At 40.7% G+C, this 15,148-nt stretch overlaps 1 protein-coding gene across 1 annotated transcript in view; it reads right to left on the reverse strand.

The window, feature by feature from the left end:
* HSF2BP (heat shock transcription factor 2 binding protein) overlaps positions 1–15,148 on the reverse strand; it is a 35,678-nt gene that overhangs the window by 15,854 nt on the left and 4,676 nt on the right. The window contains exons 2-6 of the mRNA XM_015409766.1: positions 10,987–11,137; positions 7,559–7,662; positions 5,849–5,998; positions 3,229–3,367; positions 979–1,096 (exon numbers count right to left, since the gene is read on the reverse strand). Of these exons, the coding sequence (XP_015265252.1) occupies positions 979–1,096; positions 3,229–3,367; positions 5,849–5,998; positions 7,559–7,662; positions 10,987–11,137 (662 nt within the window). The remainder of the gene's footprint in view (positions 1–978; positions 1,097–3,228; positions 3,368–5,848; positions 5,999–7,558; positions 7,663–10,986; positions 11,138–15,148) is intronic.

The following is a 15,148-nucleotide window of genomic DNA, read 5'->3' on the forward strand; positions in this document are numbered from 1 at the left end:
AGGCCAAGTGAATGCTGGGTTGAGCTTTGAGTCCAAGTAAGGTCTTCACTGAGAACTAAAAAACTAAGACATCCCAAAAGCTTCAACTACAAAAATAAAAAATATTGGGGGGGGATTAAAAAAAGAAGTTTGTCAGGTGTGAAATTAAGTCCTTAGTTTCTAGGCCTGGAGATTGGGTGTCATCACAACAAAGGATGACAGCAGCTGCTAATAACATCCTTTCCAATATCAAGTTAATTAGCAATAAATGCTTTCTAATATTTCACTATTAGATTATCATCACTGCAGTCCTAAACACAGTTACATTATACTGACTTCAATGGCCCTAGAAGAGTGTAACTGTTCAGAATTGCAGTGCATCTTTCATGATGAACATGCACATTTTAACATCTGAGATAATCATGGTAAAGTTTCTTATGTTTCCTTTCTCTTTTAATGTAATGCCCCCCCCCATTGGCCACATCTTGGTATTATATATTACTAGAATATTTTATATGCTTTATGGAAATAAACTCTGCAGCAAAACAGGCCAACAAGAGTTAATATACAACCATCCCAACTGTAATCAAATAAAGAGCTATAAGAAAAATTAATATTAATACTGCTCCAATATAAACAATTTTCTCCAATAAAGCAATTAGAATAAAATGTTAGTATGATAAAGGCTGAAATACAGAATGTAATGTAATACTTGTTACTTATATAGCATTCTCCTATGTGAAAATGCTATATATATGTATGTGTGTGCACACACACACATGCACATAAAATACCTTTACAACAATTCATAAGGAAGGTCTGTTTTCTTATCACTTGTAACAGAGATTGGGAAGGAGGGGCTGAGAGGAAGAAGTTTGCATTTGAGAAACAATGGCTTGCTGAAACTGTGGAAGTTATATCACTCCATCACACTATATTATTATATTAGCTCTAGTACATTAGACTGTAAGATGTACTAAAAATATTCGCTCATCATACACTTTCAGTTTGGTGCAGCATCCTGGCTTCATGTCTCCTAGAAGTTGCATTATTGTGTCCAACAACACTTTACTTGAATTAACCAGAAATTCACGACCACACACTAAAGCAGCAACGTCTAAAAAAAGAACACAAAAAAGCATAAAAACTACAGAGAAACAGACAAAGCGAGAGAGAGATTTTGTAATCTAGCTTTATTTTAGCAGTCATACTGAAAATATTGTTGTTTTTGGTAAAACTATAGATTAGATTTCTGGGGGGAAATGATATGCTAATCTTTTGCACTGTAATTTGGTGAAGCACCTCCTAACTTCTTAGCATGAAAATCTAAGCAGCGTTAGTTAATTTGCACTGACATATTTTTTCAGTGTCACGCGATAGAACTGATGAACTACTGATTTAGTTCTGCATGCAGACAACACAGAGTCAAAGCACATCTCCTCTTCACACCCTTGTTCAGCTGTCTAGCTCATGTTGGATTCACATTACAGGGGAACTAGCAGTAAAATGTTATACTCAATGCTGGTCAGATAACAAAATAAAGAACTTATTGCTGCTAATATACTGATCAGAACAATTTATGCAACACGCCGTCTAGTGCTCCAATGGATACTCCAAGCAATGCCTTTTACATTTGCTGTCCATCAGCTAGGATGGGGTGGTTTTAATTTATAATGCATTTTGCAATTCTGACAATGTTATCAGCTTGGCAGCAAGCAAATAAAATAAATGATTACCAATAAAATCCCAGTCTATACCTCTTAATTCTGTCATATTTCACTAATTATTCAAGTCCTGCTTTTAAGCTATGTTACCCATCTTATTCCTGAAAGAACATAATTAGGAGTGTCATTTTAACTCATTCATCTGTTAGTCTTTGTGCAAGAAGAAATTTGACTTAATGTTAGAGTCATATGGCAACACACAGCCTGAGACATGCCTGCTGATCAAGGGACTGTGGTTATTTCACCAGACTAAAAAGTGAGAAAATTTATTTTACTTTTTACCTGGTCAAATTCACAGAGATTACAGGTGCATGGAGAGTAGACATGTCCTCATCACACAGAAAGTAATTTATACTGTGACATTAGTTTGCATAATATTAAAATTTAAATTTAAATTTAAAAATTAAAAATTTCTTAGAGCAACCCTTCAGGTCCCAAGATGTGTCCCGGATGCATCAATAAGATTAGAAACCGGTACTTTGAGGATGGAAGCCAAAATTACTTTGGCCTCACTCCATTACTGTCTTAAAATGAATTTTCAACCTGAGGGATTAGTCCATTTGGTACTATCGAATAATTTTCAATCTAAACGGTTGAAATCAGTGCACAATAAACTACAATTACTTGGATTGTCCCCCCAGGTGATTCTAGATATGAGCTAGGATCAGGCTAAGTTAGCTCTCAAACAGAGAGAGACAAGCAACTCTTGATAGATATCCTAAATTTAGAGTGCCTAATCAAAATTGTTCGGTCCCGATGGCATATCTAACACACCTTGATATAAATATAGGAAAGCATTCACACTAGCTTGATTTGAGGCTCTCCCCTCTGCGGTGCTTGAGGGCAGATATAGAAGCGTTCCCCTTGCACAGAGACTTCGTAAATGTGAGTCTGGGGAGATAGAAACTATTGAACACATGATGTTTAGATGTAAGTGGTACAATGTGGTTCAAGATAGATTAATTCAACCTCTTATTAAAGAGAATGCCTGGGCAGACAGACTCAGATTGCTGTAATAAACTGTTATCTGATGAAAATCACTCTATTACTAAGGCTGTGGCTAAATTTTGGGTGGCATGCTGTTGCATTCGAAAGGTACAGCTTAATTTGTAAAACTGCAAATCTCTCCTTTTTTGTGTGTCTTTTAGTGAATCTGTTATATGCATTTTATATTTCTATATTGTGTATTTTGTAATATCTTATTTTGGTACCCCTTGCTGAAGTTGTTCTGGCTGAATGCCGTAACAAAACTACTACTACTACTACTACTACTACTACTACTACTACTACTACTGCTACTACTACTACTACTACTACTACTACTACTACTACTACTACTACTACTACTACTACTACTACTACTACTACTACTACTACTACTACTACTACCTTCTTCTTCTTCTTCTTCTTCTATATTTTAAAGGGAGATATTTGAAAAAAGATACAGGCCAATTTATACACGATGCATTTTATCCCTCCTATTATACAAGTAAAACATCATCTCAACATTCCAGAAATGACTTACTTGTAACTATCCCTGCCAAAGCTAACACAAACTGACTTTCATCTGAGTCCATATCTTGCTGTTTGGTGTCTTCACCAAGTGATCTCACAAAACTCTCCATTGTTTGTCCAGCAAGGCTAAAAAACGTTTCAGCTTTACTCTGAAAGTTCACAAGAAACAGTTATTTTTACAATAACAAAACTGCATATTTTTAAACAATGAATAGATTTTCCAAGAGATAATAGGAAAATATGAGAGTGCATTAATGTTATTACTGATCAGTATAACATATTGTTCTCTGTACTTCTCAAGAATTATCCATTAAGACAAAAGTTTTCTAGTGACTGGAATTCTCCTAGCAACTTTATCTGTTGTTATGAAAACTGAGTGCATAAATGTTCTGAAACTGTCCATCAGATTCGTACGTTTAACCAGTATTTACCTGAATATAGATTTATGCATTGAATGTCATATGAAGAGGAACAACACTAATATGTAACTTCACACATGGATTTTGTGTTTGAATCATCTGCATACTGAATTGTACCTCAGAGAAAGAAAAAGTGTGTTGATAGGCCAAGACATACCACAACATTAACATTCTCCACGCAAGAACAGCACAGTTAATAGATTTATATACTGATACATATAATGCCTTTTCCCAACTATTCATCAGCTCACTAATTTCAGTTCCTTTCATCAGCTCAGTAATTTTGTGGTATGCAAACAATTTATTTAAAAAGTTAAAAACAAGAAAAAATGCCTTTTAAAAATCATGAGATACCACTGCAGGCTGTTTTTGCTCATGTATATCTTAAAACACTCAAGAGACCTTTTAAAAATCAGTACAGGAAAACAGCATCCAGAGTAGGCCACACTTCATGATACCGTTTGACTGAAATGTATTAGCATGGCTAACAACTTTCATCAGAGAACTATAGATTTGGGAGATCTGTCTGTGCAATGGGACTTTTAAAGTCCCATTCCCTTTGTTGTTGTTCAGTCGCACAGTCGAGTCCGACTCTTCATGACCCCATGGACCAGATCACTCCCTAATGAAGCTCAAACTGCCACTGTAGTACAAGATGCGTTTTAAAATCCATATAATTGAAAAGCAGCTTGTTAAGTAACACAATAAGAATTGATGTTTGTGAATAAAACGGAGATAACTCCTGAATATATGCAAGTCCGTATATATAGCATAAGGGCCTATATGGACTAGGATAAGGATTCTTGTGTTTCTTTTGAAGGCACCTCTTTAAATCACAAATAATTGTATGGACAAAGAATTATGTAAAATGGTTGGAAAAAATCATAAAGATATGCAGCCATAAATCAGGGATTTTAACTGGGCTTAAATGAACCATGTGAAGCTTTAATGGCTACAAAGTGTTTCTGCAGAAAATATTGGGAATTGCATTGCCTCACCACAGAGGATGTGATTTACCAGTTAAAAATCTTGGTGACTATACACTGATATCACTCAGGTATCATCATGGCAGCTACAAAAAGGCATCCCTTCAATTATATTTGCTTGACAACACACTTGAACACACATTGTGTTTATTGACTTCTATAAATGTACATCTTGTATTGTTACTAGATCTATATTTATTTATTTATTATTTGCATTTATATCCCGCCCATCCCGCAAGCGTGCTCAGGGCAGGTAACAATGTTATAACAAATACAATTTCAGTTTAAAACACAATAAAACATTATAACAATTAAAACAATGGGTACAGCTTGAAACAGCATCAGTTGGCTAGAAAGTTCTGGCCCGATGGTGCAGTGAGTTAAAGGCCAGTTGTCGGTGGTCAGTAAATGGACGGGTGACAGCAACCTCGGGGAGGCCATAGATGGGCGCCCATTGCCTCAACCAATGGCCTGGTGGGACAGCTCCGTCTTGCAGGCCCTGCGGAATTGAAGGAGATCCCTCAGGGCCCTCGTCTCAATAGGGAGCTTGTTCCACCAGGCTGGGGCCAGGACGGAGAAAGCCCTGGCCCTGGTTGAGGCTAGGCGGACGTCCTTTGGGCCAGGGACCACCAGGAGGTGCTGATCTTTAGAGCATAATGCTCTTCAAGGTGTATATACTATAAAGTAACTAAAATAAATGCAAATACTTCCCAAAGATGCCTTTCAAGCAGGGCCAGCTCCAGGGGAAAGCAAGGTTAGGCAGTTGCCAGGGGTCTGCTTTAATAGCACCACCATTTTCACTTTTTGCCTTGAACACTAACAAGGCAGAGCAAGAAATGTCTTACTTTGAACACCCTGCTTCTTTCAGGAAAAGGAACTCATTAAGGTTGCCTTGCCTAAAGGCCCCCAAATCCTGGAGAGTGCTTTTGAATCTTGTACTTTTATATATGCCTATTTAAATGTTGGATCAGCATGTGGCCAGTAATTGTGTAAATGTATCATTTACTGAGAACATGTATATGCCTCCTCTCCAGAGCCTTGTTTGCCACTGAGTTCTCCAATTACTATCTGCTGTGTGTTGATCCTAATCAAACTGACAAAATGTCAAGACACTTATAAAAATAAATAAATAAATAAATAAATATGTGAATTAGTCCTAAATCAACGTTATCACATATATCTAGACCACTTAATGAATTAAGATTTTTGCAGTCACTATACTTACATTTATTAGAATACTTTTAACTGCTTCTTCATTACTGGAAACACTCCATAACAATGTGCATACTGAAGCTCCCATCTCTGTACAATATTCTGCTTGCTGCAATAATTGCTGCTTTGCTTCATTCAGTTGCTGTCGAACAGTTAATTTTTCCTGAAAGTAATCAACGCAAAGTTCATTACTCCCAGAAAGTATTTTTTTATTTCTATCCTGCCTTCTGTTCCATCATGGAATTTCAACTGGTACAGATACGGTTTCCAGGAGGTATCTGCCTACCTTTGTACCTCCATAGATTCAGCAAGGGTGTTTCATCACAACCCTTCAGACCATATCTTGTGTCTGTTGTTTGGGACATCCTAATTAGCTTTCCCAACAAGCTTTAAAGAAAATTCTAAAATCACGTGGCTCCAATAATGTGTTTCTGCTCAGAACTGCAGTCCCCTGAGCTGCATGATACTACACAGTTTGGTTTAGTGGTTAAAAACGGCAGACTCTAATCCGTAGAACTTGGTTTGATTCTCCACTCCTCCACATGCAGCCAGCTGGGTGACCTTGGGTCAGTCACAGTTCTCTCAGAGCTGTCCTCTCAAGAGCAGTTCTCTCAGAGCTCTCAGCCCTACCTACTTCACAGGGTGTCTGTTGTGGGGAGGGGAAGGGAAGGTGATTGTAAGCCGCTCTGAGACTCCAAATGAAGGGTAGGGTATAAATCCAACTCTTCTCTCTCCTTCATTGGTGAGTGTCACAAAACTATAAAGGCCAATCTAGGTGTCACATTGCCAAACACTGTTGGTCTCGTCTGCCCCAGTTGCATATAAAGTTTGTATATGTGGGTGTGAAGTACTGGTAGAGTATCATTTTAAAATCAAAAGGAGAAAATGGCTGAAGGGAGCCAAACCCTCCCCATTCTCTGTCACTTGAAATCCTGTTTTTCCTGTTTGGCTCCAACAGGATCTAAGGCAAGTGTCTGGGGCAGCAGACTTTGGGGATATAAAGCAGGTGTGGATTCAGCTCCCCTCACATGCACAGTCTTCTTGGTAACTAGACTCTCCTGTCCTGTTCAGCTCTGTCTAATTTGGGCCCCAAATAATAAAACAAATATGGTGATTAAGTTTTTCTGTTCCATAAAGTTTTAAACTCTCCAAAGACATTTTATTGTAGAAAATAAAGATTAAGCCAAGAAAATTGGCTAGCTATCTGTAAATATCAACTAAAATGTTTCAGCTATTTGTTATCATACATCTCTGTTATATTTAAACAAGCAGAGAACTTGTGAGGAATTCACCCAGAGTAGGTGGGGAAATAAAATACTGGGAAATCCAATTGTCCCTAATTACATGAAATCACTTATTCCTTTCATATCCACTAGTATGTGGGCCTGATAACAATCCACATTTTCGTACCAGCATGGCAGTTCTCATGTTGGAGGCTGAAACTTTGAAGATCTAAGTAATTCTCAAAAATGAGAATGGGTTCATGAATATAAGCTACTTCCACCAGCAGAGCAGACCCTCTTCCAGCTGCAGCCCAATGAGATCCCTAAAATGCTCCTCCTGAAGATTAGGGACATTCAGGAATGACGTGGGGATAGTGGGTCTACAACAGGAGGGAAAAACTTGTGAAAACCACACACATACCTTCCATTGGCGAAAATGACCTTTGGACCTAACCTCAAAACAATTACAGATTCTTACTCAGAATACAAACCCTATCTACCTTTCTTTCTTTCATACAATCTCCTTGGGCTGTTTCCAGACGGGCTTTAAAGTGTTCACAATCCATTCTCAATTGTTCCAGTTCATTTTCTTTCTTTTCTACTACTGTAAAAAAGAGGGAGGGAATAACTGAAATAAAAGGAAGCGCAGGTGGACTGAAACACAACTATTTGCCACCAGCATTCAATCAGTTAGTAAACCCAAACACCATAAAATATGAATGGCATGTAATTAACTTTTCATTTTTCTCATGACAAATATATCCTTTCTTGCCTTTATAACAGGGTTAACTTCTCTTTTAGCTTCACATATGTTAGTAAGTAGCATCTTCCAGCCCCTTCTTTGGTAAAGAAGGGTGTGTGGGAAGGAACATATAGGAGATACAGTCAGTACTGAAATGCTCAATGTTTAGAGTATAAACTACAAAGGCCAACAAGTACAGTGCAACTCTAAACATGTTCACTCAGAATTATGCCCAGGGATTTCAGTAGGAGTTATCTGATAGCACGTATGCATGGGGTTGCAGCATAAGGAGGAACAGCTTCCTTACAACTGTTGTGGAAGAAACAATGACCAATTAAGATGTATGCATCAAGAATATGCTTTTATCCTAATGATTTAATGACAGGCCTAGCACATAACAAATGACACTCCTTAGACTTAATCATCTTCGGAATTGCTGGGAGAAGAACTAGGGGTTCACCCAGTGCCATGGTCCAACCACTACCTCAAGGCATGGGTGAATGTGGCACTGTCGCTATGCAGAAGCGAGGGGTCATTTAAAATGGTCTGCCTTCAGAGACAAATGGGTCTGGCAGTGCACAAAATGCCTGAAGATCCCAATTGACAGCTCTGTTGAAACAATGGAGGAATAAGAAGCCTGGAATATGAAGCTCCTAGAATCGATCAACATGTCAGCCTGTCACCCTCTCCAACCTTGAGATGAAATCTGGAACCTTGGTTTATTGATATGAATCCACAAGGGTTAAGCTGACACTAAATATAATAAACATACAAAATTTATTCAGGTGTACACATTTTAAAAAACTTAGACTTATTCAAAATATTCACATTCAGACATAAAAAAAAACTTCTCAACATTCATACATAGATGGGTTAGTGCTGTGCAACTGAACCAAACGCGTTTCGGCCCCAAGGGGCCTTCCTCAGTGGTCACAATCCAAAATACCAAGTTGACATACAATTAAAAAATTATTTACATGAGATGTTAAATACATATGCAGTATAAGGCCAGATGTTGTATCCTTATATATTTATATGTATATTACTGTTATATAGGATAGGCCTCAGGTATGGCCAATTAAAGTCCACCAATAATTCTGGTAGCATAGACTTGCGTGAGTTGAATGTATGTCACTCCATCCTGTACAAATTCTAGTCAATTTGTACAGTGGCTTCTTCGCCCGGCAGAGAGGCTGCTCTGCTGCGCCCCTTCCCTGCTGTGGGTAGAGCTTGGCTTGGCTTTCACGCCCCAACTTGGTTGCGTGGTGCTGAGACAGGAATCATCTGGCTTGTTTTCTCCAGCACTCACACGAGGAGATCTCCGGGGGGGGGGAGCTGGAGGAGGCGGACGAGGGCTGGGAGTTGCAGGAAAGCAGCCTCCCCCCTGGGGGGGAGGAGGAGGCGGCAGCAAAAGGGTCTCCAGGCCCCACCGGGAGGTTGGCATCTGCGCAGAAGCACCTCGAGCCGGCCCTGTCCTTGCCCCACTGTCTGCCACCGTTATCTGCTCATAGTTCAATGCTTTGGGGGAGCACATGTTTTTCCTGCTCCCCACAGCATTGTGGTGCATTTGTTCAACTCTGGGGCTTTCCCCAGATTTTCTCTGATCTTTCTGAAAACCACTTTGTTCCAAAGTTTTGGGAAAGTTTACAGTAAAGCCTGGATGGCTGCTGCAGGTGTTAGTAAATATGGATTTTCTCACCCCCATGGCAGACATTTCCTCCAAGGGGGCTTTTCACTTTTTATTTATTTATTTATTTATTTCAATTTATACCCCGCCCTCCCCGCCGCAAAAAATTGGCACTAGAATACTGTTATATCAATATATCATTATACCAATAAGTGTAGCAGGTTCTCTGCATTCTCAGCTTCCATTTTTTAAAAAAATAGGTCTCTAGTTCCTTCCCTTGCAGAGATATAAGGAAAAGGGCATATCTTTACAAGAAAAGTGGCTAGAGACTTGCTTTTTTTTAAAAAAAAATGAAAGCTGGGGATTCAGAGAACCTGCTGCACCTATCTTTACAATAGAAGATCAACAGAACAATATTCTTACGCTGATTTTTGTTTTAATCTGCAAAAGCCCTGGTGGCCTAGGGGAGGGGGAAGCCACTTCTGGGGGAATTGGGCAGGAGAGCCTGCCAAGAGGAAGCCCCATTGTTGCTGTGCTTTTTTCTGCAGCAGCACCAACAACAGGGAAACGACCAAGTCCCCATGTGGAAGACACCCGTGATAGCATTGTAATATATTACAATGTTTATTACACATTATCACCCCTATTTTACTGCGATACAGTGTCTTCCACTTTGTAACATTTTCTTCACTACAGTAGAAGGTTTTGTTGCCTTAAATAGTTCTTTCTCTACACTGACTGTTTTGTTGCCTTAGATAGCTTTTTACTATTTCAGTATGAATTAGGGTTTGTTGTATGCAAAAATGTATAACTAGACCCAACACCACCAGAAAAGCCAGTCTGGGAAGCAGACATGTAGGGCAGAGATGCTACAAGAAGATTAGTATGCTAAATCCTTTTCTCTGTTGGCTGCTTCTCTGCTCGAAGTCTCTACCCCAGTGGTATGCTACCCCCACACCAAATCATTTTGCATAGCACTCTGGATCAGATCTCTGCCCAGGTAACTAAGGCACAGGCAGCAGTGCTGGGGCCAGCAGTCTGGGAGAAGGCAACCAGCATGGCTTATGTCTGTCATCACCTCCCTGACCACCAAGGCAACCAGCCAAGTCCAAGTCCAGCACTGAGGTGCTGGCAGTGCCACTATGGCCTGGTCTGCTCCAAGCATGTCTGGCAAATTCCCCTCACCCCATTTTGTTGGCTGGCTCATTGACATCTTCACAAAGGTTTCCTACCCTTGTTCTCCCCCCCCCCCCCCGCCCCTGGTTTTCTCCCTTAAAAGGCTCACAGCACAAAAGGAGAATTAATTGTAGGTGGACTGAAATAAGGAAGCAGCAGGTAACAAAATGGTTAAGCTTACCAATTCTACCCTGCCAATGAAAATGCCCCTGGGGTCTCCCAGGCTTGAGTTATATGTATGTGTGTAGCATCTAGTTTGGTTTCCCGGTGTTCTGTTCTCGAAGTTACTTCAAACAAAATAATTGCCACAACAACAACAACAGAGCAGACTGATTGTTCTAAGCAGTATTAACAGCGTTAATTAAGGTGTCAGCAGAACTCACGTGCTTCAACCACATCCAAATTCTGAAAGTTCTCCAAGATATCACCAGTCAGAACTTGGGGCAAAATGTCATGTAACTGCATCACCTCAGTTGTCAGCCTCTCCAGAGCTTTCTTCCTCACTTTAACAAATTCCCCTTCAGTCTCGGTTATCTGCAACAGAAATCAAACTAAATACTCTTTTCCTTTTTAGTTTTCTTCATCCTACAAAACACTCACATAGCAGTTAATATTCTACTTCTGTATTTGTTTAAGACTGGAGAAAGTTGGTTCAAATCCCTAATCAACCACCAAGTTCATTAGATAAGCTTGGATGAGACTGTGGACTATGCATTTCAGGAAGGCACTGTATAAAGGGAACAGGGCTGTGGACTGTGCCACTGTGTATTGTATTATCTGTTGCTGTATATATTATCCTGCTCTTCATGCACTGTTTTATACATAGTATCTGTTGCATTATGGATTATTCTGCTCTTGTTGCATTGTTTTCTACTTCTGTAAGTCCAGGTTCAGCATTGTTAGACATATATCTAATACTTTTTGCTTTGCTTCAAACTTTCATAATCATAGTCCTATTTCACTGGTTAATACTGTTATTTCATCCTATTGGTTGCATTGACTTAACCTGCTATGAGTCTCAGTGAGAAAGGTAGACTATAAAATATTTTGCACTGGGAAGCAATAACCAACCTACTACCATATGCAGACAAAGTGAAAAGCCCACATGTGTAGTTGCACATTGACCGACATGCTTGTTTTCTCTGCGAACGTCTTGCAGTATGTGAGAGAGCTATACAGGTGTTAATGGCTCGTTTTAATAATGATAATTTAATGGTGATTGTTTTTATCATTTTATTGTACTTATTTGTGAGCCTTCTCAAGCAGGTCACTAAAGGAACAGCATGGTCATTTTCTAAATACAAAAACAAAACACAGGCTTTAAGTCATTCATGGCCAATTCATTCAAATTGTCTTTATATACTTTCAGAGCTGTAAATTATTTGAAGTCAACATTGATAACATATCTTTGAATGGACAAACTTGGGTGCTCAGTTCTATGCATGTCTCCTGGGAAACTGTCCCACTGGAACTCTTTTTCTCAGTAAGCATGTATAGAACTGCGTCTTTAAAGTACTCTGTATCTTAATTCAGTGCATGATCATTCTCCAGACATGCATTTTCGGAACTGAATTACACCCAGACTACTTCCTTCTTCTCAGTCATCATGGACAGCAATCTCATCAGGACTTGTAAACATTATTTCACCATTTCAATTTGCTCTGAAAGCCTATGCCTCAAAAGAAAATGTTCTTGTGTTTTCTGAGGATGCTCAACTATAAAATAACTGACTTTAAAAACAGTTCAGTTATATTGTAAATTACTGACAGATTCTAATGGTGTCTTTGATTAACCAAGGGTATGAATGACTAAATGTTGCAGCCCCAGAGACCCACAAATCTCTCATTACAACTTGTACAATGGATATATGCTACAGAGCAGAGAATGAGTTGCACACCTGCTGCCACCTGCAGTAAAGCTGAAAGCACCTGAAGTCTCCAAGTGCATCTGGACCTCATAGCAGGTTGTCTTGCTTTTCAAGACAGCTCATTCAATTTTTACATATTTATTTATTTTTTGCATTTTTCTGTGAGACTCAAGCCATATCATAGAGCCCACACAGTTGTATTTGGTTGATCATCTTCTCTCCTGTATTTTCCATATAATTCTAGAAGTTTCAAAGACCTTCTTTCAAATATATAGAAGCTTCATGCTGCTTTGATTGTCATGGTTTCCTTCAGCAGATCCTAGGGGTTGTATTCTGGAAAAGAGTAATCATCCAGGAGGGAGCAAGGGAGCAGTGACTCAAAAAAGTTCATACCCTACCACAAATGTTGTTAGTCTTTTAAGATGCTACTGGACTCTTACTCTTTTCTATTGCTATACATGCAGACTAACAGTTACCCATTGATCTATTTGGAGAAGTTAGATCCAGATGGTCAGCCATGTTGGTCTGAAGCAGTAGAACAAATTTAGAGTCCCATGGCCCCTTGGTCTTGAAGGGGCCACTGGACTCTAAACTTGTTCTATCTGGAGAAGTGTTGAACTATCCAGGCTACACTGAACTACAACTCCCAGAAAAAATTGATCTGCTGTAAATCCAGTTTAGGTGCTTAGTGCGGATTTGTCTACGTTGTGTGGCTCAAGGTGGGCGTCAACGCTGAGTGGTGAAGCAGGACCAGAGTGGCGAACTCTCTCCGGCGGGAGTCCAGCGCTCTGCCCGCATTGATCCGCAAATGGCTTCAGGCTACCACAAGTTTTCATTTTAGCCATTTGCTTTTTCAGTCTGCGGCCACCCACCACAGTGAGAATGGGTGGCTGTGGAGATGCTCGGTTACCCCCACGCCTCCCTCAGGCAGTTCACGGGCAAGCGAAAAGGAGACACAGACCCAAGAACCAACGAGACCAGTATCACAGGGGAGGGGCAATCCTGAACGCTCTCCTATACTTTTCCACGGCAGCGACTCTCCCTCCCCGCCCGCGGCCTTTCGCTTAATTTCGAGCGCGGCCTCAACAGTCGCGCGGGGGGGGGGGGGGGAGCGGCAGTCCCGGCTCGCAGTACCTCTTGCCCCTCCCCAGAGCTGCAAGCCCTCTCGCCGTTCCCGCGCTTCATGAAGCCGCTTTACCACGAAGAGATCCGAAAGAGAAATCTTTTATAAGCCCGCCCCTCCGCCGGCAGCCACACCACGTGATGAACGCATAGCCACACTAGGAGGGGTACGGTCGCATCTAGCCGAAGGTACCGGCAAATTGAAACTGGATGTCGCTTCGCGATCGGCGGCGGCGGAGGATGGTGTCGCTTCATCCCTTGTTATCTCGGGGGGGGGGGGGGGGGCGTGTCTCGTGTATTTGGTAGTGGTTGTGAAAAACTATAGACCGGCAGAAAGGAGGGAGTTGTAGATTCCTTTTGTTTTCCAGTTTGAATTAAGTGGTCTGTTTTTGTATTGAAAATGCTAAAATCACAATGTGCCTGCATGGAAGTGAATAAACAGTTGTTGTTCAGTCGCACAGTCGAGTCCGACTCTTCGCGACCCCATGGACAATATCTCGCCAGCCAGGGCCTCCTGTTTTCCGCCGTCCTCTGAAGTTTGCTCAATTTCATGTTCGTTGCATCTATGATACTGTCTAACCATCTCATCCTTTGCCGTCCCCGTCTTCTTTGACCTTCAATCTTTCCCAGCATCAGGGTCTTCTCCAGTGCACTCCCTTCTTTAGTTTGTTACAACTAATCACATCTGTGCTTGGAGCACAGCACCTCTGCGCTCTATTTTGGGGGCTTGAAGGGACAAGTGTGGCGGTCTCTAATTTGGACAAGCCCTTTGGATGGGCCACGCTATCCCCATTTCGGAAGCTAAGAAGGGTCGGTTCTGGTTAGTACTTGGGTCAATGGTTTCTTTAACACAGGCAGGCAGTGGCAAAACATTCGTTTGTTTCTTGTCTTGAAAACCCTAAGAGGTTGCCATAAGTCTGTTGCGACTTGACAGCACTGGCCCAACACCAAACTTTTGCTGTAACCTGAAAGGGGTGGGCAAGTCTTTTGCTGTATTACCTGTTTTAAATTTGTCCACGTTATAATATTAAGTAAACATTCCAATGCCTAGTGAAATTAATTTAAATATCTGAATATTTCATTGGGATATACTAAAAGGAAGGACAGGATTGCCCACTGGAAACAATGGGAGAGACTTGAAGGCCCATTGGAAAGAATGGGAGCCAGGAATGCCAATTGACTTGCATGGGCTCCATTGAAATATATTGCAGCTCAAGGGAAAAGTTGCAAAGAAAATGCAGAATGGATTTTCATTAAGGTTTCTGGTCCCAAATACACTGCTCTGGGACTGGAACGACAGGCCCCACAGTGGAATGACAGTCCCTGGGGGTAGCAGTGTGTTCTGAAGGTGGAATGATGGGCCCCAGAGCAGTGGGGGGGGCCACAGTTATTTCAACAGTTCTGTGAATCTGTATGTGCATTAAACATTGTTGTGGTGTTTTCATATGTAAATACTGTGTGGATGTTTTATTTCTGTGTTTAATCTGGGGATTTATATGTGGTTGGCTGTGACTTAAAATGTAGGCCTTTAGAGTAAGAAAGAGTCATGGGTCATT

Source organism: Gekko japonicus, unplaced genomic scaffold, assembly GCF_001447785.1.
Source record: "Gekko japonicus isolate JY-2015 unplaced genomic scaffold, Gekko_japonicus_V1.1 scaffold4, whole genome shotgun sequence".
Taxonomy (NCBI): Eukaryota; Metazoa; Chordata; class Lepidosauria; order Squamata; family Gekkonidae; genus Gekko; species Gekko japonicus.